Raw genomic sequence first — 27,425 nt, 5'->3', positions numbered from 1 at the left:
TTCCTTGAAATTAATCTTTAATATTGGCTCTTATATGTTAAATTTTCTATTAAATTCAGGTTTGGTTGAGACAAAACCCTGAAAATACTCAAATTCATTGAATGTCTTTTTTTCATTCAGAAATATGTATAATTTTGCTGGATATGATATTTTTGGCCACAAGTCTAGTTCTTTTGATTGCCAATATATATGATTCCTGCACATGTAGTCTTTTATTCTAACTGCTGCTGCTAAGTCCTCTACAATTCTAATTGTAGCTCCAGAACATTTGAATTTTTTTTCTTGTTTCTTGCAAAAAATTTCTCTTTTGTCTAGGGGCTTTGAAATTTGACAATAATATTCTTATGTGTTTACCACAAAGAATCTCTTTGAGATAGTGATCAGTGGATTTTAATTGTGGTATCCTTCTCTGAAGATTAACCTTATTCCCATGGTAAGTTTCTATGGTTGGGTTCTTTCTTCTATACTGGTTCATTTTTTTTTAAATGAGAAATATTAGTAAGTACCTCCGATGCTGGGGTAGAGGTAAGGATAGGGGCCAAGGAGAGTGGTGTTTCTGGCTTTACTTCATCTCTTCCTTCATACTAAGAACCCCAAACCAAGAGTTCCTCCCTCTTGCAAATGCCCATAGCCAGCAGTGTCCCTGCCTCACTGTCTCTGCATTCACCAGGTGTGCTGATTCTGTCCCTGCAGCACAGCTGGACTTGGTGTACCTGATAAGTAGGGGTTAATTCAGTCTTCTCAGACTCAGACCACCAAACCTTCATGTCTGGGAGATGAAAGTTTGTGAGGATCCTGCTGAGGCTCCAGCCAAACCCAAACAGTCTGAGGACTCCCTGCTTGGTGTTTCTGTGGAGCTAGCTAGCTAGGAGGTGTTTGCACTGGTTAAACCCAAGAGGAGGAAGGGGATTTCTTGGGGTTTTCTCAGGTTTTCCTAGGAGGGTCCTACTTTTGGCCCAAATCTTCATTTTTTCCACTAATCTATGTTTTCTCAGAGGCACAAATTTGTTTTTGTTTTTTGTGGGGAAAATCTGAAAGTCTTGAAATTTATTGATCTACTTCACCATCTTCCCAGAATCCTCCCCCACTTTAAATTCTTCAGGTTTTTCTAGTTCTGTTGAAACTTTACTCTCATCATCAAGGACCATGCTCAGAATCATTCTAGATCCTTCCCCTTCCCTTGCCTCCTATATTCAGACAGTTTCCAAGATTTTTATGTCATTTCCCTCTTTTGTCCCTTTACTCATATTGCTACTACCCTATTTCAAACTCTTTTCACTTGCCTATGCCATTGTAATAGATCCTTGATAGTCTCTTTATTACTAATCACTGTCCTTTCCAGTCTATCAAAATAGTCTTCCTGCAAAATAAGTCTTAACTACCACTCCCTTCCTCAAAATCTTTCAGTAACTTTCTTCTAGAATAAAATAGTGGGTCCTTGTAAAGTCCTTCAACAATCTGGGTCCAGCCTTGCTTGCACCCTTATTTCACAATAATTTCTTTCATATATTCTGTTTTAGACAAAATGGATTCTTAACTGGTCCCCAAATTCTACATTCCATCTTTACATTTGTACAAGTCATCCTTCCATGCTTTGAATGCCCTCCTACTTCATCATTGCTTCTCAAAATGCTTATCCCTTTTAAGATCCAGATCAGGTACCACCTCCTTTGCAAAGCTTTCTTAGATTTCTTTAACCATAGTTCTCTCTCAAATTCCTTTGAATTTACTTATCTGAGCTGACATTTCCCCTCTCTTTCCAGCAGAATATTACCATTTTTAAGTTAGGGACTTTTTTCATCTTTGTCATGTTGCTTTAACCTTATAAGATTCATTTCAGTAGCTAAATAAATGTTGAATTGCTTTTAATTAGATTTTATTTTCAGTTTTAAAAGGAGAAGTTAACTTTGTCGTTCTTTTTGTTCTTCTCCTAAGGCATTTATATATATATATATATATATATATATTATATATATCTTCTTTATAATGATTTTTTTATAGCTTGATTTTTTTCTTTTTTGGAAACATACCTTTAAAATGATTTTTCCAGGACCAGAGTGCTTATTCCACTTACTCCAGCCAAATGAATAGGCAGATGCCATCAGAGCCATTTGTCATAAGATTTCATTTCTACTAATGGATCCTGCAACATAAAAAAGTAACTAATCATATATTATAAAAAATAAATATTAATCCTATACGCATCACTTGAGGGAGAGAGGATCTTTGGGCAACCTGACTTACTTGGGCACATTTTGTTATACAAATAACCCATTAATATCACATAAAAATCTACCTATGTTGTTAGCTTTCTATAATTTTTGTGAATGTTTAAATTCAGATAAATTGATATTTGCAAACTGAAAGATCTTTAATTACTTTTGTTTAGAGAATCATTATGTACACTGCCCAATATCCTTTGTCTACTTGTCAAGCTCTGGGCTAGCTCCTCTGAAGGGCTCAGAATAAGTCCTTGTCAGGATAAGCAAAAGTCTTTGCCCCACGTTGTGGGCGCCAAAATGTAATGTTCTGTTGTCTGCTGATCACTCTCTGGGAGGAGATCTGCTGTCTCAAGTCAATCCCAGACTAAACTCTTCTTCCTCCACAGAGCCGTCCCAACTCTGTCCTAGAGTAGTAGACTCACTCCTTGCTCAATGTTGTCTTCTTTTATCCTCCCAGAGAATGGACGTGGGATAACTCAGGGGCTTGTGGGAAAAATACTTCAACCAATGAACTTGCTCCTTTTAAAAGTTGTGTAAACTCCTTTTTATATGTAAACTCCTCCTCAGAAGTTCAAAGGGGTAAACTCCCCTTAAAGGCTGGAACCAAAGGTGTGAATTAGAGAATTGTTAAGTACCTACTTAGCACTTAGTAAGAACCTAACATCTATTGATTAAATCCTTTTTTTACCTAAAGCCACGTGATTGATGATATAGTGTTCTGAGAAGGAAGTCATACTGAATAAGATGATAGGATGATAAAATGTATTTGTGAAAGCATTTGGCAAGGTGGACAATTTCCAGATCATATGCAATTAAAACCCAGGTATGACAATAAATTTTAGAGAGGTATCTGCATTTCCAGATCACAAAGTAATATAGCTAGATGTCAAAAGGGAAATCTAAACCCAGGTATACATATGGAATGATGAAAGGATTTGGAATTAAGAAGACCTGAGTCTTCAGAATCATCAATGAATTTAATTTTAAAAGAATTATTTTTACCTTATAATTCACCGCAACATAAATATGAGAATGCTCAGATGGGAAGATATTCAAATCCAGTCTCTTTCATAGCAATTATTAAATTAGTAATATTCATCCATTTTCCCAACAAATGAGAGAGCTCATATTCATCACCTAGCTCAACTGTAGCTAGCATACACTGGTTATCCTGTTTTCAAGGGAAAAAAATATGAGAATACTCAGATGGGAAGATTTTGAATCCAGTCTCTTTCAAAACAATCATTAAAAAAGTAATATGGGGCAGCTTCAAAGTTGGCCTCAGACACTTCACACTTCCTAGCTGTGTGGCCCTGGGCAAGTCACTTAAGAAGGGACCTTATTCTGAGCTCTTCATATATTTCTCTTTCCATCCAAGTGAAATAATGTCAAAATCACTCATTCTTCTATCTTCTGATCTACTCTATTGACTGACATTTTCTTATACCTATTCTTTTTTTAGTGTGAAGTATTGTAAATGCTATTTTGTAAACCCTTCATTTTCCTCCTTCCCCTTATGCTCACACCCATGACATTTAATTAGCCAGTTCCCTGTGAATAAAGGATCCTTTTCAGAGTTTAAATGACAGGTCTCATCCCATTAAGTCACTAAATCTCAATGATACTTGAGTTGTCAAATTATTATCATGTGTTAGGATCTGTAGCTCAATTTGCTTAGCTTATTACTCACGCATTGGACATTTGTGTAAAAATATCTGAAGCATGGGCTTTATTGCAGGGTTTTTTCATGGAATTTGTCTTCTGTCAACTACTGTATATCTACCACACACAGTAGCTTCTTTCATGTAGTCTATCTTAATACAACCCAAATTTTTATCATGCCCCTTATTTTTCAGTTTGAATACAATTTGATTGGATTTTCAAAATTCTAGGCAAATATGTATATATATTTTTACTAGCCCTTATTAGAAGTACTCCATCCTTGGGCCAAGGATCCATCATTATGCCAGTATTTTAAGCTATGAATCAGAAATCCAAGTCCTATTCTGACACTATTTTTATTTTTATCCAGCCAATGATTCATATTCAATGCAAAATTCTCTTCTAAAGTATTTGCCTTTGATTGGAAACAATAATGAAAATCACATGTGTTTTAAGAAAAGGAAGGTCTATACACTGGGGAAATACAGATTGGAAATGTTGAAGAGTAAGGGGATACATATAGGAGTGAAGAACAGATGTGATGGGTAGCTTAGGTAGAAAGATGGACTCTGAGACCAGAAAGCAGGATGAGAAGATAGGTATCAGGATGGAATAGACAAATGAAGTAGGAATGAAGGTAAATGTGGCACCTCATGCAGATCTGTAGAGTTCAGAATGAGGCTCATCATCATATTGTATTAGATCCCATTTATACATATTTCATTTAATAAAATAATCCACTGAAAATAAGGCCAAGTGAGAGATTATGGGCAAAAGTATATGGAGTTGTAGGGGAAAGGGGATACATCTGGAATATACCTAAACGGAATGGGCTAGGGATTCAACATAACATTAATAATGAATTGCTAGATACAAATGAGAACACAGCTAAAGTTCTGTATCAGTTAGAGTGGAAAATCAACAAGACAGGGATTTAAAACTTGCCTTCAATTGTATGTATTCAACTTCTCTGGGCCTCATATTACTATTTGTAAAATGAGGGGGTTAGATTAGATAATTTTCTAAGTTCCCTTCTAGTTTTAGATCTATGATCCTGTGCCTACTTTTAACAGACATCATTACTTTGATATTTTAGTTTCACTCCATACTGCCTTTCATAGTGCTGGAAAATAAAGAGTGCAATAATGAGTCCCAGTATTACATGTTTTAGACTATCTAGTTGTTAATCTAATATACTTTGCACTGTAAGGAGGCTCTGGCAATGTAAAAACACTCCATATATACCTACCAGTCCTATGCCATCTTTTTTCATGTCCTTCCATAAATCTGCTGTGGAAGTCCATATAATATTTTAAGGACCTTTCTTGTTCTCTCATAGATTATCTATTGATTGTTCCACCTATAATTTCATGACCAACCTATCTTTTTTATGGTAAGACATTTCTCTTGTATAATACTTTTATACATGATGAAGGCCATTCAGTTCCTTGGAGAGTATGGTTTTATGGAATAATTCAAAGCCATACATCAGCAATGGCAGAATATCAGTCCCCAAAAGATGGACTTTTGCTTCAGAAAGAAGTTTGGAATAATTAAAACAACCATGCATTCCCAGGACAATCCATAATTCTCCTGCTGATCAATTCTTGACCCAGCTCACTGTCCCTTTCTACAGTTTGTCAAAGAATTTGGACAAAGTCTATGAGTGATTATCAAACTTACTAAATCCCATCATTATAATAGTTTTTCATTCACTAATTTTGGCTGAAGACTTTTAAATCAGATTATAAAATAGTAATATCTTTAAGCACAAAACTGAAAAAATCACAAACTAGCCACTTATCATATACATTTTACAAATATAAACTTATATGCACATAATTTACCTTAATTTGTATGTCAATATCAGTATATGCTGTGGTAATATTTAAAACTGCCTCATTCAAGTCAAGTGGTCTCAGTTCCCATGACTCATATGGCATATGAACGTGAGTATCTTGAATCAATGTGACAGGGAAAACAGATTCCAAACTGAATGATACAGTCCTTTCCGGTATGTCATAATAGAGGCTGACAAAGCCATCAGTTCGCCAATTTTTGCCTTTATAGTGGACAAGGAAAAATTATGTGAATTTTTCATGTAAGTTAAATTCAAAAGAAATTGAAAATCACTAAAAGGGCAGCATTTTCCAATAGAATAATTCTCTATTGAAAAAAGAACATTTTCCTTAGGAAATGAAATACATATTTTGTGTATTTCCATATTTTTATTCACATTATATTTTCCCACAAACTCTGAATATGGATGACATGTAAAACACAGTCTTTGGTAACATAAAGTTGGGGTGAATTCATTATATGTCACTATCATCACATTTATGAGACTGCTTCTTTGACACTATTGCTGGAAGAGTTCAGGTACCTTCTTCCAATAGGTTACATAGCAAGACAGGCTGTCATTTCAGTGTGATCAAAATAGTGAAATAAACCAATTTAATTACTTCTGGTTGTTAAAACATTTTTATTAATACATAATCATACAACTAGATATTGATTAATATCATGTTACATTTATTATGTATTTGAAATACAAAGGGAAGGAAAAGAAGGGAAAGGGAGGGAAAGGGTGCATGAAAATATTACCTTTATCTCCATTTTGTAGATGGAGAAAGAAATATAGGGAGACAGAGGGACTTGGCAACAGTCGCAACAGTCACATAGCTTGGAAGTCTTAAGAGACAATACTGGATGGATACAATCTCCATTCCCTTTTCTTCCCCCATGCAACTGTAGTTCTAGAATTGGTTCTAAATGAAGTACTTATTTTTCTTACTCTACTCCTGTTATTTCATTACTGTACCTTGTGAATCCCATCGTGCAACCATAGGTTTCTCAAAAAAAACTACATTTTTTTTTATTTCAATGAAGATCTCAATAGGTGGGTAAGGGTTTTCAGTGTCAGTAGTTTCTTCTATGATCTCTGGAGGATACACAAATGGCTGTAATCCTCCACTAAGGAGCTTTTAAAAAAGACAAACATTATTAATGTAGGAACTGACTCATGGAACTTCTAAATATTAGAAATAGTATAAAATCCTATAGACATAAATGTCTTTAATGTCTTACAGTTAAATCTCATTTTACAAAGAATAGCCATAAAATTATACTAGGGAAGAGTTAACCCAAATGTCATGTTGTTCAGTTCTCACAGTTTTCTCATCTATTTAGCAGCCAGGATGCCAAAGGGTTCGGTGCAATTTCTGGTAGCATGAAAATGGTCGTCACTTAGTCTCATGGTAGCACCCTAAATAATGCCTTAGATGCTATGCTACAGAGAAGGTCCTGACCTGAATTGGTAGAGAGGGTCTCCTCATCTCCAAGTTCCCTGTAGCAATGAGATCACAAGCTCAATTCTTATTTCTATCTATTCCTCCTGCAAATATTTTAGTAAATGACCCTTATGTACAGTGCTAGATGCTATGGGCAATTCAAATGCATAAAAGGCATCACCCTATAGAGGATCAACTTCTATTTAAGAAGTTGGTGAAGTTTTCCAAAGTTCTGGTTCTCCAAACAAAACACAGATTAATAAATGACATACTTTTAAGTTTAATATGTATTATTAGCTTTCTTAAGTTTGTACAATCAATAAAACAATAAATTAAGCCCTGATTTGTAGCATTTGCTGATTTCCATGGTATAAATGTTCACTTTGAAAACATCAGTCAGTTCTCTTGAGTTGTTTTGATCTGGCTCCAGAATACACACACACACAGAGGTGTGTATAGTTCATATATATTAAGTTCATATGTACACTTTATATAATCTCTTTACCCCATTTTTAAATCTTTCCCACAAACTACTTTTCTAACTTTACTTATATACTTACCTTTACATATTCTACACTGGATAGACTGTCCTGTTTACGGTTTTATGAGCAAAAATTCTACTTTTCTATGTCTATGTCTTTATCTGTGACATCTTCTATACCTGGAATGCCTTTTTCTTACATTCATATTTACAGAAATCCTGTCTATCCTTCATGACTTAACTCAAACATTGCTTTCTTCAGGTAACCTTTCCTAATCTCCCTAGCCAGAAGTAATCAATCAACCTGTAAACACTTATATTAAGCACTTCTTATATGCCAGTCATTTTCTAGTCATTCCTACAAGTGCAGAGAATGAAATAATTGCTATTCACAATGTAATGGAAAAGAAAAAGATCTATACATGCATAGTGAAATATGTGTGTATTGCATATACATATAGCATAAAAATAAATTTAACAAATATAAATATATATCAAGAAACTAAATATCCAGTAATTTGGCAAAGGGGGAATTTACAATTGAGAGGATCCAGAAAATTTCTGGAAAACTCTTGCTTTCCATGGTATGGTACCCTTAGTCAAGTTGCCCTCATATTAAGTTCCCTTAAATCAGTCAGTCAATAAATTTTGATTAAGCACTTATTATGTGTCAAGAAGTGTGCTAAGTGCTGGGGACACAAAAAGACAAAAGAAGTCCCTGCCCTCAAGGAGCTTTATATTCCAATGGAGGAACCAACTATAAGTAACAGGTATACATAGCTACAAAATTGATAGAAGGTTCCCCTCAGAGGGTAATGCATTAGTAAATGGAGAGACCAGGGCTGGATCTATAGAAGCAAGAATCACCTTTGCAGAGACAATTATTGAATACATTGGAACTGATGAGGTTACCAATTGAAAGAGAAAACTCAGGATAAAATCTTGCTAATTTAAAAATAGGAGATCCATGATGATCTACATATAGAAGAGGTCAGATAAGATACGATATAAAAGAGAGCAGCAATGTTAAAACCTGTGAAGTATTTTAAGCTCAGTGAATAGTACTATCTTCATAAGTGTCCTCTTCAGTAAAATTATATTTAGTCTGGGCTACACACACAACTATTTTGAGCTTACATACAGTAGGTATATAAAATTAAATCAATTAAATTTTCTGAGGAACAAGTTGATCAAAAAAAAATTTTAATCAGTAAAATCTTTAAATATATTCCATAGATTAAAAATTAGGTTAATATGTATTATTAGATTTTACTAATAATTTTCACAAATTTTCCATTTAATATTTTATTTGTGTTTTCAGAGTCTATACATATAACTTATTCCCCCCCCCATATATATATATATATATATATATATATATGTGAGCCCCTTTAAGTAAAGGTTAAAATGACCATGATAACTTTTTTTTGAATAATAGTATTCCAAGAATCTACCTACTTCAACAATGGTCCAGCCTTTTACATTTTTACTCTGTGGGGGAAGCTTCAATATATTCAAATGGTATATTCCACCAAGTGGCGTGAATCCTTTTAAATCAACTACATCCTCCTCAATGAGAATTTCATAAAAAGACTCTGGTACTGATGTCTTTGGTGCTGCTGCCAATAGATCTAAAAGTTGATCACATTTCAAGTTAATACAGGGCCTGAATATTTTAAAAATTATTTTCTTGAGAATATTATCAAAAGATTATAAAGATAGCATAAATGAAACAATTTGGATTTAAAGATAATATTAAATCTTTCTAATGGGTGAGCTCAGGAATCATAAGCTTTTGTATTTAACAGATTTTTAAAATTCTGAACATACTGAGGTATTCACTTAGCCCCCAAATTAGCACAATTTCAAACAAACTGTGCACAAATCCATTCAATTAAAAATCTTTAAGTCGTTGAAGCTTTCTGTGTAGATTCAGCCAGAGAAAGCATGCTTTTGAAAAATAAATTAGAGAAGATTGGATTAGAAAGGATCTCTAAAGACCCTTCCAGCTATAGCATTTTTTGTTCTCAGCTAACTATCACAGAAAATTTGCAAAGTGGCCTAAAAGATTCAATTTTTAAATTATTTTTCTCTTTTACTTCTATGGTAAATTAAAGATGAAAATTATAAATGGTTTAAACCTGTGAAAATCAGGCACTTTAATATTAATTAAAATTCCTAAAGAAGCTTTTAACGAATCATGATCTATATGTGATCTTCTATTTACTTTGGTCCACTCTACCCACTCCTTTCATTCTTGATTAATTTTGTATTTATTATTTCTGAAAAGAAAGCAAGAAAGAATTCTGTTCCAAAATGATGCTTATAGCATAGATATTAGTGATTTTTGGACTATGCTATAAAGACAATGTTCCACTGAGAAAAGTTTGCTGCATAAATCAAAAGTAATCATCATCTAAAAATTGAGTCATATTGATTATATAGAATTTATATATTTATATAATATATATGTAAAATTAGATGTTGGGGAATGTGGTGTTAGGGCTAGCTCTCTGGAGGAACTCGGGATCAGCCTTGATCTTAGTGCAGGAGTCAGGAGAGCCACCACGAGGCTGGTCAAATATAGAATGTCTATCTTCCAGTCCTTCTTAGCCTTTATATACCTTATTGTAATTACATCATTATAACATACTGATTATGTGTGATCTTAGAGAACCATTACATCATCATACTAAGTACTAAATATATATGTAATCTAGAGAACCATTATCTCGTCAATTCCACTGAGTTAACACCTTATTTCAAGTATACTTTTCCAGCGTTCTGCTCTTTACAGGGGAAGGTCCCTTTCACTGCTCAACCTATGAATTCAGGATCTTATGATCCCACATAAACTAAAAATTCCCCAGGTCCGGCCCTATCCTTGTATCCTGCCACCTTGATTGAGGACTGAGTGAAGGCAAACTGACAATCTATTATTTTTGTGTTCATACTGTTATATAGTATAGTATAGTATAATATAGTATAGTATAGTATAGAACTATTGCTTCCTGAAACACGATGTCAATTAACTGACCAATAGATCATCTCATCATCCTTTTGACTCCCCAGAGTTACTGGGGACTCCCCTGTTACTGGCTACTACTCCCCTGGATGTCTTATCTTCCTTTATTAGAATGCATGTTTCATAAAGGTAGAATGTCACTTTTTATATTAGAATTCCCAGCACTAAGGTTTTTTTTTTCATTTATTTCAAGTGTGTTCTGAGAATAAGAGGAAAATGAGGAGGTAGTGAAAGGACCTGCTATGAAAATATACCAAATTATAGAGAAATTCCCAAGGTACAAAGGACCTGCCTTGCTTTCTCCTTGTATCACATGAATATTAGTGGGACATCTTGGCCCTTACTTTTAACACTTGACCAGCACCAATCTATATACCTCTTTCAGGTTTATATAAAATGTCAAGTTAATGAGAACATATTTATATATACACACAAACATATACATACATATATATATTTATAAGACACTATAATTTTCATATTTCCAAATTATAATCATAGCTATTTGGATGACTTCTAAGGTTCCTTCCAATTTCAAATCTATTAATCCTATAATCTTGTTTTTTCCATAAACTTCAATTAATCAAAAGAATGATAATTTGGCAGCTTACCTACTGAAACTGAGTCACTCTTTAATGATTTTATTTCAATTTCCTCTTTTTTCACTTCAGCATCATCTTTTACTGAACTCATACTCTAGGAAAAACATATTTACAAGTAGATTAAATTCAAATCAATAAAAAAATTATTAAAAGAAGACTACTATGGAAGGCTGCTATGTTAGAAGATAAGGGAGATACAAAACTAAATATGACATGATTCCTGTCTTCAAGTAACTTAACTATACAAATAGTCATAATACAAAGTAGAACATGTTAAGTACATAAAAGCAGTAAAAATAGCTACAAATGAGAGTTGCTCAAATAAAAATTAATGGATACTCAAGGTCAGTTGTAGATAAAATTACAAAAAATACAAAATGTTTTGGCCTACTTCAGTAGCATTTCTATGGCCTTTACTTATCTTGGATGCCCTTTACCTTCTTGTTCATTAGGGACTTTCCAAAATATCTGAAATTCTGGCATATAAGCCATGCCTATTCTGTCTAGCTTGACTGATCTTGAAAGCAATATTAAAAGGAGTTGAGTGCCTTCAGAAAACTTCCACATTCTGGAGAACAATATTCTAGAGCCAAAAACATCTTCTAGGATTTCTTAAATAGTCATGATAAATATTATCAATTCTAAAGTATAGCACAGGGAATAAGACTTTTAAAAAAAATTCTCTAAAATGGATTTAACCTTAGTAGAATTGCTTAACTTGGGCATTTGATTTTCTAGACAATTCTGAAACCTATATTTAGGTAATTCAAAAGAGTTAGGTAAACTGTGTACTCTATAAGGATGTCTCTTTTCTAGGCAGCTTCTACTTTGCCCCAATCACACCCCAATTAACGTAGAACTACTTACTATTTCATGGTGACATGATGAAAGAACAGTGGACCAGGAGGTCAAAATACCTGGATTATAGTCCTGGTTCATAAGCCATGTGACACTGGACAAATCATTTAATAGGCAACATTTACAGAATGTTTTTACATGCCAGGCATTGTGCTAAGCACTTTATACTTTTTATCTCATTGATCCTCACAACCACTCTGAGAGGTAGACATTATTATTCCTATTTTACACATGGGGAAACTCAAGTAAACTGCAGGTAAGTGACTTGCTCTGAAAACACAATTAATAAATGTCTGAGGATGGGTTTGAATTCCTGACTCGATGCCTGGAACTATCTAGCTGGCTCTTAGAGTCTTTAGTTTATTTTTCTGTTTAAAATGGAACTAATAATACCTTCCTTTTGTACCTCATAGGATTCTCATAAGAATTTAAACATATGATATATAGGAAAACATGAACCCTAAATAACTGAAAATGTAAAATAATACTATCTTTATGAATATGGAAGAATCCATATTTATGTCAATTTATTTTATCTTCATAGTAAATAAACAAGGAATTAAGGAACATGTCTAATATTAACTTTGCAAGCTACTAATAATGAGCACTCTATGGGTACTTAAAAATTTACAGTTGAAGTTTAATGTTATTCATATAAAAGCAGTATACTTACATTGAGCTATTATAAAAGGATAATATATAATGACTAGAAAATCAATATGTCTTTGTCACAGAACAAATACTCCTCTGATAGCTTAATAACTGTTCTACTTCCCAAATGTGTGGGAGATGGGGGTGGGTGGGGGGTATAAATAAACTGAAATATGGTATTCAGAGCCCTCTACTGGCAAATGGAAATAGAAACAATTTTTAAAAATCAGTGCAACATTATTTGTAGCATATTCTAATTTGTATCATATCCAATATCATCTACTACATGAGTATACACAAAGAGATAGATTATTTGTGTGTCATCAAATAAATGTAAAAATGAAAAAGATGGATTATTCATGTAACAAGAGTAGAGGATAACCAGGGACATTTATGCATGAACATCTGTCTCAGAAATGTCTGAGAATATCAAGAAAAGCCCCAGCACATTGCCCAGTGATGAAATTATTAGAAGACATGGTGGGAACCCCAGAAAAAAAAATAATTCCACATTTATAAGCAAAACCAAAAAGAAAAGAATGTTCTGGGCACAAGATAATAAGACATGGAGAAAATGAAATGAGAGATAAATGCAACATTAAATGAAATTATATTTAGAGAAGAAAGAATGGGAAGAAGAAATAAGAGCTTAGAAGAAAAGGTGGTAAACCACCTTGCCCAAGAATTTAGACTCCCTGAAAACTAGAATGGCCATAGAAAAATCAATAGCTTTGGACAACCAGAAATTTTAAAGCAAAATCAAGATTTTAAAAAGTATACAGTATATGTTATCCAAAAAAAATGACCTTAAAAGGGGGTGAAGAATAAATAATTTTTAAATTATTAGCTAACCTTAAAGCCAATAATTCCAAGAAAATAAAAAGCCTATTTACCTTATCAGGACATCCTAAAGAAAAACTGCCCAAAATTATTAGAACCAGAGGACAAAATAAAAGAGAATCAATCAATCACCTCCCCATTTTGTAGAGAAAAAACAAAAACAAATCGGAAAGTTAAATGATTTGCCCACAGTTATAAATTCTTGGACATAAGATTTGAACCCAAGGAGATACAATCTCCATTGCCTATTTTCTCTTCATTTAGCTATTATTTGTCACACTATAATGTGCAATCTGTGGTACAGTGGACAGAGTTCCAGACCTGAAGTCAGAAAGAAGACTCATTTTCCTGAGTTCAAATCTAGCCTTAGTCTCTTACTAATGATATGATCCAAATCAGGTAAGTGATTTAACCCTGTTTGCCTCAGTTCCTCATCTGTAAAATAACCTAGAGAAGGAAATGGCCAAACACTCAAGTATCTTTGCCAAGAAAATCTCAAATGTGGTCATGAAGGCTCATACACAAGTGAAATAACTGAACAATCATGTGCAATCTGGATTCTGTATAAAATCTTTTAGCTTTCCTACAGGTATTAAGCCAACACTTTTCTTTTTATCACTTTTTTTGTTTAAAATGAATAGAAGGAAAGGTACAAGAGGATTAGATGGAAAGAGATATACAATTATCATTCATAATCATGAAGATGAATGAAATGAACTCACCCATGAACCCCAAAATGAAAATTCCCTAAAAACTCATAGCTAAAATCTAGAACTTCCAGGTCAAAGAAAAAACAGTGCAAGCAGCTAGAAAGAAACAGGAGTTATGATCTGAATCACATAAGATGTAAAAGGACAACAGAATGCATTAGAAAGAATTCAATAATACATTGTTTACAAGAAATATACTTGGAACAAAGATTTAAACAAGGTTTAAATAAAGATTCTTATTTTTCTGGAGCAAAATCTATTATGACTACAATTGAACTCCTTAAATTAGAGCAGCAATCATGGTTTTAGGAAAGGTGATTGTAAAAATAGATATCATTAAAAGACTTAAAGCAAGGAAATTAAATTCTTCTTAAAGATAACATAGATAAGAAATAAATATCAAGGGAATCGAGCCAAGATGTCAAGGAGATTGAACATTTTGGCTGAACTTTCCAAGCTCAACCCTCTAAATTTTTTAAATGCCTCATATCAGCAGACTGATTTCAGAAAAGCCTAGAAAAACTTACATGAACTGAAGCTGAATGAAGTGAGTAGAACATTGTACACAGTAACAGCAAGTGTGTGATGATCAACTATAATGGACTTGGCTCTTCTGAGCAATATGGAGATCCAAGACAATTCCAAGACTTGGAATGGAAAATGCCATCTGCAGCCAAAAAGAGAACTATAAAGACTGAATGTGGATAGAAGCACCAGAAGCAGTAAAGGGAGTAAACTTTTGCTCAGAAAGCTATTCTAGACAGAGAGAAACAGAAAGAGATAGAGAGAGGCAGAGACAGAGACAGACAGAAACAAAGCAACAGACAGAAAGAGACAAAAAGAGACAGGAGGTGACAAAAAGAGACAGAGAGCACTAGCTCTCTGTTGCACTAGCACTAGGCACAAAATCAGGTGTCATTTGGCAGCTCTTTTTTACCTCTTACCCAGGTCTAGGTCATAGTTTCAGGGTGGAATGGAATGGTTAATATCTGTGATGAAGAAGGAATGAAGGCTTTACCTGGGTAAGAAGCAGAGCTCAGACCAGTGAGGTTAGTAACCAAAAACTTTCTCTGTATCATACCACCTTGAAGACATCAAAAATCTGCAGAAAATCAGGCTAGCCATCTCTCACCCCCCCATCCCCCAGAAGTTAGCAACTATCATGGTCCAAAGACAAGAAATAAACCAGAAAAGTGAGCAAATAGCAAAATTAAACTTGACCATAAAAAATTTCTATAGAGATTGGGAAGCTCAAAACACAAACTCAGAAGCCAATGACTTGAAACATCTATAAGCAAAACCTGAAAGGAAAGTTTAAATTGGATATGAGACCAATTCTAGACATATAGCTAGACATATAGCTCAAGGTCGTCACTGGAAAAAATGAAAGATTCTCATACAACAATGTATTCATAGCAGCATTTTCTGTGTTATTAAAGAATTATAAACAAGTAGATGTCTATCAAAAGGGGAAGGGCTAAACAAATTGTAGTACATGAATATAAAGAAATATTAATATGCCAAAATAATAAGCATGATAAAACCAGAGAAATATGCAAAGACCTTTAGATAAACTTCAATTTCAAAAGAAATAATTTTTTGAAGTGGGAGAGAAGACAGTCTAAACATTTCCAAATCTCAAACTATGCTATAAAGCAAAAATCATCCAAACTATTTAGTACTAATAAACTACAGAGGTCAATCAGTGGAACATAGTAAGTATAAAATAAGTAAAAGCATATAAACATAACCTAGTATTTAACAAACTTCAAGACCCCCACTACTGGAGTAAGAACTTACCACTTGATAAAAACTGCTCAAAAATTTGAAACATGGTCTAGCAAAAATTGGTTATAGATTAATACCTCCCATCATATATAGTAAGGTAAGCTCTAAGTGTATATACAACTTATACACAAAAGATCATATCGCAAACAAAGATCAGAGGAGTAAGGAAGGAAATACATCTCAGAATTGTGAGCACAGAAGTATTCATAACCAAACACAGAAGCTAATTTTGATTACATACATGTAGTAAGACTTTTTCTTTTCTTTTTTGGTAAAAAAAGTAAGGTTAAATGACATGCTTAGGGTCACACTGCTAGAAAGTATTATGTTTCAGACCAGATTTGAAGCCAGATCCTCCTGACTTAAAGGCTGGTGCTCTATTCACTCTACCATCTAGCTGCCCCATGCAATAAGACTCTTGACCTACTCTAAACACCAACAGGGCCCAGAGCACAGATAAGCTACATGGCCCCAGAGTATTTTAGGAAACTCTTTAGGGACAAAGGGGTTCTTCTAATGGTATTAGATTCAGCCCTCAGTCTAGTATGTAGCAATCACCCAAGAGGAAGTTAATATCACCTTAATAGCATCCACATAAGTGATTTTTGTGGTTATTGTTCAGTCATTTCACTTGTGTCAGACCCTTCATGATGCCATTTGTGATTTTCTTGGCAAAGATTTTGGGATGGTTTGCAATTCCTTTCTCCAGCTCATTTTACAAATGCAGAAACTGAGGTAAACTGCATTAAGTGATTTGTCCAGAATCACACAGCCAATAAGTGTCAGAAGCCATTTTTAAACTCAGGTTTTCCTGACTCTTAGCTTGGCACTCTACCGCACCACCTACCTGCCCAGTTTTAATTTAACCAGTGAGCTAACTTCTCATAAATATAAATTATACAATATAATTAAGTTTTAAAAATTATATTTCCTAAGATATAGCAAAAGCAGAAATGTAAATATTTTCATTTAAAAAAATTTTTTTTGACATTTTTATTTAAGGTTTTGAGTTCCAGATTCTATGTCATCCTCTCTCTTTTCTCTTGTCTCTTCTTAAGTCTGCAAACAATCAGATATAAGTTATATATGTGCATTTATGTAAAACACTTCCATATTATTTATTTTATACATAAAGTCTTGAAAAATGAAAAATAGGAAGTGAAAAATAGCATGCTTGAGTCTGTATTCAATCAATATCAGTTCTTTCTTCATTATTAGTTCTTTGGGTTTGTCTTGGATAATTGTACTGCTGAAAATAGCTAAGTGATTCACAGTTCTTCATTGAACAATTGTGTTACTATCGTGTGCAATATCCTCTTGGTTCTATTCACTTCACTATGTATCAGTTTATGTAAGTTTTTAAGGTTTTTCTGAAATTTTCCTGCTTGTCATGTCTTATAGATGCAAACATTTTCCCCTAATCTCCAATAGCACACTCTCCCAGCATTACCTTAGTCTCTAAATTCATTTCCAAGTGCAGCTTATTTACTAAATAGAATCTCGTCTTAATTGAAGAGCATGGTATCTTAGATGCCTGGGCTGAGTCCTTCACCTAGTTTCCTTGAGACTGTACACTCTGCATTGGACTCAGCTACCAGAAAATTATAGAATGAACTGCGATTCTTGGAATCATTAATGGCTCTTCCAAACTTCTGAAGTTCTCATTGCCAACTCCATTCCATTTCCAACACTATGAGCAGGAAAGAATGAACCACAACACAGACAAAAAAGCAGCATGACTTCATGCTGGTCCAGAAGGAAAGATTGGGCCTCTGGCACTGTCTCTGTCTCTACCTGGAAGCTTACAGAATTCCTTGCCTTGATCACTATCAGAAAAGGATGGCTACCTTTTTTCCTTGTAATTATTTGTATATATACTCAATTCTATTTCCAAAACTTATTTAAAAATATTTTTCCCTTATCACCTTCGAGTAAGGGAACAAAAAAGTCACAAAATATCTGACTATGCTCTGACATGGATAGACAGGCCCCAGCAGTTCACAACATCATCCATTTCACTGTCCAATATGAATTAACAACAAGCAGAACCCACTGTTCATGCTATAACACTAGGCCCACATTCACCAGGCCCACATGTTTCATAACATTTTAAAGACTTTGCACTAACAAAAGCAATACAGATAAAACCAGAATGAAAATACTTAAGTAGTAAAGGTAAAGATCTGATAAAGATTTGTTTTAATGTATTTATTATTTCTTTTTAACATTCACTTTAAACAATTTTCAATTCAAAATTCTTTCCCTTGTGCTTCTCCCTTCCCCATTGAGAAAGCAAGCAATGTGATATCAATTATACAGGTGAAATCATGCAAAACATATTTCTGTATCTGCTGTGTTGCAAAAAGAAAATCAAGAAATATAAAAAAGTGAAAAAAGGGATACTTTAATCTGTACTCAGAGTTTATCAGTTCTCTATCTGGAGATGGATAGCATTGTCATCATAAGTCCTTCTGAACTGTCTTAGATCATTATATTTATCAAAAGAACTGTTTTTCATAGCTGATTATCATTACTATATTTTTGTTATGATGTTTAAGATTCTTCTGATTCTACTCACTTCACTTTGCATTAGTTCTGAAACCATCCCCCTCATCATTTTTTATAACACATTAGTATTCCATCACAATTATATATGCCACAACTTGTTTCGTCCTTCCTCCAAGTTGATGGGCAGTTTTCAATTCTTTGCCACTAAAAAGACACTGTTATAAATTATTTTATAATAATTTTATAATTTATTGGGCAGTAAATACCATATCAGCCATTCCTTAGCCCTTTTTTGAAGCCACACTGGCTCTCTGGCAGCTCACCATCTTCCAAGTGAAAGATTAGGGGGATGGAGCCAAGATGGCAGAGAGGACATACACTTCTTTCTGATCTTCTCCCGCGACCCTCAGACTAATTAGCAAATCCAGCCTTTGAATTCGCTCTGAACTGGCCTAGAACTTAGAACTTAGCTCCCACAAGCATCGGGAATTCAACAAACTACCAGCAAAAGATAATTTCTAAGATCTCCAGAAAAGGTCTGTTTCAACTGGGCATGGAAGGAAGTGGGCCAAGAGCAAGCAGGCCAGGCACAGACGCCAGTGCAGACAGCACAGAGTCCTGGGGTGGTGCAGACTCCATGGGGGGAGAATCTATAGGGAGGAATCTACAGCACTGTTGGATACTCTTCCCTGGTTGCAAGCCATAAATCAGCAAAAAAGTTAGAAAACATCCAACACAAACATAAAAGGTAAAGAGTAAACCCCAAAATGCCAGAATCTCATGGGATCTGGCCATGTGCACCCAGCACCAGAAGTCAGTAAACACTGACCCAGTGTAGCTGCTGCCGATTGTAGAGGAAGCTTGGAAAAGTCCCCTTATCCTAAAAACAGATCTCAACTTAAAAAAAATGAATAAGAAAGAAAAAAGGAACTCTGATCATAGATAGTTTTTATGGTGAAATAGAAGAACAGATTTCAAACGCTGAGAAGACTAAAAGCAGATCGTCTCCAGATGAAGCCCCAAAAGGTGATATAACTTGGTTCTCTCCTATAAGAAATTTAAAAGGATCTTAAACGAGAGATAGAAGAAAAATGGGGAAAGGAAATGAACATTTTACAAGAGGTTTTGGAAAAGGCAACACAAAATAGACTTAGTGAGATGGAAAAAGCATATAACTCATTAAAAGATAGATTTGACAAAATGAAAAAAGAAAACTCCCAGAAAAACAAAATTTATGAAATAGAAAAAGAAAATAACTTCTTGAAAAACAGAATTTGTTATATAGAGAATTGATCCTAATTTATAAGAAATCAAACCATTCTCCAATTGATAAATGGTCAAAGGATAGGAACACACAATTCTCAGATAATGAAACTGAAACTATATCCACTCATATGAAAGAGTGTTCCAAATCACTACTGATCAGAGAAATGCAAATTAAGACAACTCTGAGATATCACTACACATCTGTCAGATTGGCTAAAATGACAGGAACAAATAATGATGAATGTTGGAGGGGATGTGGGAAAACTGGGACACTAATACATTGTTGGTGGAGTTGTGAAAGAATCCAGCCATTCTGGAGAGCAATCTGGAACTATGCCCAAAAAGTTATCAAATTGTGCAAACCCTTTGATCCAGCATTGCTACTACTGGGCTTATATGCCAAAGAAATACTAAAGAGGAGAAAGGGACCTGTGTGTGCCAAAATGTTTGTAGCAACTCTTTTCGTAGTGGCTAGAAACTGGAAGATGAATGGATGTCCATCAATTGGGGAATGGTTGGGTAAATTATGGTATATGAAGGCTATGGAATATTATTGCTCTATAAGAAATGACCAGCAGGATGAATTCAGAAAGGCTTGGAGAGACTTGCATGAACTGATGCTGAGTGAAATGAGCAAAACCAGAAGATAACTATACACTTCAAGAACAATACTGTATGAAGATGTATTCTGATGGAAGTGGATATCTTCAACATAAAGAAGATCCAACTCACTTCCAGCTGATCAATGATGGACAGAAACAACTACACTCAGAGAAGGAACACTGGGAATTGAAGGTAAAATATTAGCAATACTGTCTATCTACCCAGGTTACATATACCTTCGGAATCCAATACTTAACGTACAACAAGAAAATTGGATTTACACACATATATTGTATCTAGGTTATACTGTAACATATGTAAAATGTATGAGATTGCCTGTCATCTAGGGGAGGAAGTAGAGGGAGGGGAAAATCTGGAAAAATGAATACAAGGGATAATGTTATAAAAAATTACTCATGCATATATACTGTCAAAAAATGTATAATTATAAAATTAATAAAAGAAAAAAAAAGAAAAACAGAATTTGTAAAATGGAAAAAATTTTATAAAACAAAACAACTCATTTAAAAATTCAATTGGACAAATATAAAAAGAAGTTTAAAAAAAGGGAAATGAAGAAAATCATTCACTAAAAATCAGAACTGAACAAATAGAAATGAATGACTCAATGAGACAAGAATCAGTCAAGCAAAACTAAAAAAAGCAAAAATAGAAAAAATGTAAAATACTTAATTGGGAAAACAACTGACCTGGAAAATAGATCTAGTAAGACAATCTAAGAATTATTGGACTCCCTGAAAACCATGATGAACAAAAGGAGTCTAGACACTATTTTCCAGGAAATCATCAAAGAGAACTGCCCTGATGTCATAGAATCAGAAGTTAAAATAGTCATTGAAAGAATTCACCAAACACCTCATGAAAGAGACCCCCAAATTAAAACTCCAAGAAATATTGTGGCTAAATTTCAAAACTATTAGATCAAGGGAAAAAATATTACAAGCATCCAGAAAGAAACAATTCAAATACCAAGGAGCCACAATAAGGATTACCCACAGGACCTAATAGCTTCTATCTTAAAGAATCAAAGGGCTTGGAATCCGATATTCTGAAAGGCAAAGGAACTTGGAATGCAGCCAAGAAAAAATTACCCCAGCTGAACTGAGCGTTTTATTTCAGGGAAGAAGATGAACATTCAATGAAATAGATAAATTCCATTTATTTCTGATGAAAAGACCAGAGCTAAACAAAAACTTTGACCTCCAAATATAGAACTCAAGAGAAACATAAAAAGATAAAAAGAAAAGAAATCTTGAGAACTGTATTTCTGTTATGAGTATGCATAGAGAGTGCATGTATAATCTGATTTTATTATTATTATATAAAAAAGAAACTAGAGGCGGAAAGGGGATTGTACTCAAAAAAGGGGGGAATGGAGATAAAAATGAAGAAAATTACATCTCAGGAAGAGGCAAAGAAAACATTATAATTGAGGGAAAGAAGGGAGGGGGATGAATATTGTGTGAATCTTACTCTCATCAGATTTGGCTCAAAGAGAAAATATTAGGTATATTTGGTTTCACCCAGAAACTTCTCTCACCTTATATAAAAGTAGGAGGGGAAAGGGGAAAAGGGAAGGGGGGCTAAATAGAAGGGAAAACAGAAATAGAAGGGGAAAGTTATAAAGAAAGGGGGAGGGACTCTAAAGGGGAAGGGCTCTGCTTGAGGCAAGTAGTGCTCATAAGTAAAATATTGAGGAGGAGGGAAAGAGAAAAGGAAAAAGAAAAATATAATTTGGGGTTAAAAGGATGGTAGGAAATACAGAATTAGTAATTTTAACCATAAATGTGAATGAGGTGAACTCTCCCATAAAGCGTAAGCAGATAGCAGACTGGATTAAAAGCCAGAATCCTGCAATATGTTGTTTACAAGAAACACATTTAAAGCCAAGCAATACATACAGAGTAAAGGTAAAAGGCTGAAGCAGAATCTATGAACTGCTTCCAGTGAAGTTTAAAAAAAAAAAAAAAAAAAAGAAGAAGTAGGAGTGGCCATCCCAATCTCAGATTAAGCAAAAGCAAAAATTGGTCTAACTAAAAGAGATAAGGAGGGAAACTATCTCTTGCTAAAGAGTACCATAGATAATGAAGCAATATCAGTACTAAACATATATGCACCGTGATATAGCGTGAAAATTCCTAAAGGAGAAGTTAAAAGAGATGCAAGTAGAAAGAGACAGCAAAACTGTAATAGTGAGAAATCTCAACCCTGCTCTCTGAGGACTAGATAAATCAAACCACAAAATAAATAAGAAAGAAGTTAGGGAGGTAAATAGAATATTAGAAAAGTTAGGTGTGATAGATCTTTGGAGAAAATTGAATGGACACAGAAAGGAGGATACTTTCTTCTCAGTAGTTTATGGAACCTATACGAAAATTGACCATATATTAGAACATAATGACCTCAAAATCAAATGCAGAAAGGCAGAAATAGTCAATGCAATTTTTTTTCAGATCACAATGCAATAAAAATCACATTCACTAAAAGGCCAAAGGAAAATAGAGGCATTATTGTAGCCGAGACTTACAAGGCAGGAGGCCACTGCCCATGTAAAAGCTGATTGAAATCTTTTAGGTTATCTGGCAAGAGGAGGTATCCCCCCAGGAGTTCAAAGAAGTCTCTATCTTCAAGGGAAAGGAAATAGATTATCCTATGGGGATGGGTTGGGAAAGAGAAGTGAGGAGGTATCCATCTGGCAAAATTATGGCCAGAGATCTCTTTGTTATGTTAAATCTTTCACTTGGGATGAGATTATTTAGTTTCCAATTACTTTTTGGTCTATTTTCTCCTTTGAGATTAATTGTAAGGGGAAGAAGAACAAAATGAGACAAAGAAAAGAAAATTTAAGTTGCTAGAAAAGACATTTCATTCAGACTGCTTTAAGATATTATAAGAAGATGGCAATAAGATTATACTATGATCAATTATGACAGATGTGGCTCTTTTCAACAATGAGATGATTCAGGCCAGTTCCAATGATCTTGTGATGATGACAGCCATCTGCACCTAGAGAGAGGACTGTGGGAACTGAGGGTGAATCACAAAATAGCATTTTCACTCTTTTTGTTGTGGTTTACTTGAATTTTATTTTATTTCTCAATTTTTTTTTTCCTTTTTGACCTGATTTTTCCTGTGCCACAAGATAATTGTATAAATATGTATGCCTCTTTTGGATTTAACATATATTTTTACTATGTTTAACATATAGTGGATTACATGCTATGTAGAGGAGGGGGTGGGAGAAAGCGGGAAAAAAATTGAAACGCAAGGTTTTTCAAGGATCAGTGTTGAAAAATTATCTTTGTATATGTTTGAAAATAAAAAGCTTCAACAAAAAATAAAGATTTAAAAAAATATTGTAAGAGAGATCATATTATAATGACACAATGATCTGAAAAGGGGCTTCCCTTTTTTGAAATCATCTTACCTTTTTGGAATTAACAAGGGATGATTCCGTTTTTATTTCCATTTCAAAAATTGAAGAAGTCGTTAATTCTTGATTTTCAGCCACTTCCTCTAAGCCTGCCTGAAGAATTTCTTCATCCTTAGCAGTTTCTTTTTCTGCAGAATCTTCAATAATTGTGTCAGTGATTTCTAATTTTGCTGGCCTTGGAATCATAGTCAGTGGAGAAATGTGATCATAATTAGTATGAAAGATACGGACAGCAATATCACTTGTTGCTAGTGCCTTTGGAATTTCAAATCCAACTCCTGTGTCACCAAATTTGATCCTTTTATACCTGTTAATAAATTTTCATTAAAAATAAATTTCTGGTAATAAAGGTACCATGTGAATTAATGATATTAATAATAAAAAAACTCCTTAAGATTTACACAGCACATATGTTATCTCACTTTATCTTCATAAAAATCCTGGAAAGTAGATGTTAATATTATCCCCATTTTACAGATGAGGAAATTGAGGCAAAAAGCAATTAAATGGTTAGGTTAAGCTTATTCATATAATTAAATGAGGCCATATTCAAATTTATTCAACTCCAGTATTGAGTCCCAATACTCTGTCCACTGTACCAACTAACTGCCTCTTAACCACAAAGCTAGTGTCTGAGGTCTCCCAGATAGTTATGTGTATGTGTGTGTGTGTGTATATATATATATATATATATAAAGAGAGAGAGAGAGAGAGAGAGAGAGAGAGAGAGAGAGAGAGAGCGAGAGAGCGCACTGGATTTCAACCCAAGTTGGAACTCATTGACCCTAAGTACAAATCTCTAAACCTCATATAACCTTCTCTATCTGTCTGTCTCTCTCTCTCTTTCATTTACTCTCTCTTCTCTCTCACTCTCTGTCTTGTTTCTCTCTCTTAACAAAGTCATAGAATCTTACAGTTGGAAGGTAACTAATGGCAAACTGGAAGGCTATATAGTCTAACATGTACTTACTTGAAATATTGATCTCCCTAAAAGATGTCCATGACAAGTAGTCATCTTGCTTAAAATTTAAAAACTCCATTGACAGTGAAAACCTGTCTACCAAATCCACTCCACTTTAAGACAACTAATTATTAGGAAATTTGTAGTTAGTTGAAATCAACTTTCTATAACTAGGGTCCTCATCCTACCCTAATTCTGTCATTAACATTTCTTATCTATACTATTACAATGGCCTCCTAAATAGTATCCCTGACTATAGTCTCAACAAGCTAGCACTATAGAACTCTAGGCTTAGTTAGGAAGACAAAAACAAACACTTCCTAGCCATGTGATCCTGAGCAAGACATTTAAACTGTCCACTTTAGTTTCCTGACCATAATAGTCCTTACCCTACAGACTTGTGATGAAGATCAAATGAGATAATATTTATAAAAAGCTTAGCTCAGTTCTTGGCACATAGTAGGGCCACTAAATAAATGCTTGTTGAATCGAGGAGAAAAAAAATATTAATTACCTTCTGAATGTAAGCACAATAAGATTGATTTGTTTTCTAGGGGATTATCATTCAGATATTTAGAACCTAATCAAATCCTCTTAATCTCTTTAATGTGACAATCTAGAAAAAGAAGCTGAAAAGATGGGGAAGGGTGAGAGAACAGAAACTGTAGGAAAATGATGGAGACAGAGGAGTGTAACATGCTGGGAAATGAAGAGCTGGCTAGCCTGAGGATCATCCTTGAATGAAGGATTTGGAAAGAGCTCTCAGCTCTCCACTCTCTGTCTGTGGAGCTCCAATCAGTGCTAAGGAATAGGCAGGAGATGAGGAGGCGTGAGTTCCAGAGATGAGGTGGTTTTACAGGATAATGAGGTTCTTAGAGGCATAATAAGTTCCAGATGAATTTTCACACAGAATGATTTCAAAACTCTAGATCTACCCTAACTTGTTAATGTTCTACCAAAAATCTAGCACCCTAAATAAACAATACACTTTATATATGTTTTGACCAGAACAGAAGATAATAAGATCAATATAATTCACTGTTCAGGACATTTTACTACTATTAATGAATCTCAAGATGGCATTAATGGAGACAACATGGCATAGAGAACAGAGACAAAACTTTGAGGCCAGGAAGACCTGGGTTTAATCTGCCTCTGATATAACATGTCACACTGTTTCTCATAATGAGCTGACTATATAATGAAATGCTCAAGTTTTATCTTCTGTTTGGGGTTGGGGGGACAGGTTCTCACACGAACTTCTTTTTAGTCATGTCCTTCTTATATTCTTGTGCAGTTCATTTTGCAACCCAAGAAGTGGATTTTACATTGATCCCTTTCAAAATTTCATCTTCTTAGCTATAGGCCTTCATTTTAGTCTGTTAATATCATTTCTGATCCCAACTTGACTCTCTAATACTTTACTTATCCACCCCAGCATATGTTATTTGATTACAACTCACCCATCTTTCTACCCAAGTAGCTGATAAAAATCTTAGAAAAGATTCATCTGCACAATGATTACAATAATTAAACAGAAAAGAAAAAACAAAGTTGAATTTTTTGTAAAGGATCAATTTTGATCCTTGAGTAGAATTTAAGAAAAATGTATTTCACTCCCTTTGATGCAGAGGTACAGATCTATAGGTATAAAATATTGCATATACTGTCTGATGTAAAGGGCTAGAACTGAACAATGCACTTGTATAATGAAGCACATGAGACTAATTGCCAATTGGACAGTTCCCTATTAACTTGTTTGAAGGTTGACCCTCCCCAGCTATTCTGGGCTGACTTGATTGGTGGGACAAAGAGGGGGAAGTGACATGCGTGGGATTAGTAGGAGGAGGAAGAGGAATTGAGAAGCAGATGCTGAGTCAGTCTCTCTGGGCATTTGAGAGAGGAAGGTGTGTGAGATTGCTAGGCCTAAGCCCCTGACCTTAACCGTAAAAGATCCAAGAATAAAGACGTTTAGTGATCCTGACTCCAGCTGATTTCTGGGAAGACAGAGTTCCAGCAGTCTGACACAATCAATATATTAGTTCTACTGAACTGCTTTGCTAAATAGGAAAAGAGGGTGAGATAATATTCCAAAATGAATGTCATGTAAAAATCAGAATCAACTATATGATGATCAATTCTGATAGATGTGGCCATTTTCAACAATGAGATGAACCAAATCAGTTCCAATAGAGCAGTAATGAACTGAACCAGCTACACCCAACGAAAAAACTCTAGGAAATGATTATGAACCACTACACAAAATTTCCCAATCCCTCTATTTTTGTCCGCCTACATTTTTTATTTCCTTCACAGGCTAATTGTCAAAGCCTGATTCTTTTTGTAAAGCAAAACAACTGTTTGGACATGTATACATACATTGTATTTAATTTATACTTTAACATATTTAACATGTATTGGTCAACCTGCCATCTGGGATGGGGGGAAGGACGGGAAAAATTAGAACAAAAGGATTGGCAATTGTCAATGTTGTAAAATTACCC

General features: G+C 34.3%; 1 protein-coding gene across 1 annotated transcript in view; it reads right to left on the bottom strand.

Annotated features, from left to right (window-relative positions):
- Window positions 1-27,425, bottom strand: part of DNAI7 (dynein axonemal intermediate chain 7) — a 92,778-nt gene that overhangs the window by 3,904 nt on the left and 61,449 nt on the right. The window contains 9 exon segments of the mRNA XM_074268819.1: window positions 2,031-2,116; window positions 2,119-2,143; window positions 3,225-3,278; window positions 3,280-3,393; window positions 5,732-5,946; window positions 6,706-6,865; window positions 9,114-9,286; window positions 11,292-11,376; window positions 23,955-24,267. Coding sequence (XP_074124920.1) covers window positions 2,031-2,116; window positions 2,119-2,143; window positions 3,225-3,278; window positions 3,280-3,393; window positions 5,732-5,946; window positions 6,706-6,865; window positions 9,114-9,286; window positions 11,292-11,376; window positions 23,955-24,267 — 1,225 coding nt within the window.

The sequence above is a fragment of the Sminthopsis crassicaudata genome, chromosome 5 (assembly GCF_048593235.1).
Source record: "Sminthopsis crassicaudata isolate SCR6 chromosome 5, ASM4859323v1, whole genome shotgun sequence".
Classification (NCBI taxonomy): Eukaryota; Metazoa; Chordata; class Mammalia; order Dasyuromorphia; family Dasyuridae; genus Sminthopsis; species Sminthopsis crassicaudata.
Note: the sequence above shows the minus strand (reverse complement) of the source record. Positions and strands in the feature narration are given on the sequence as shown.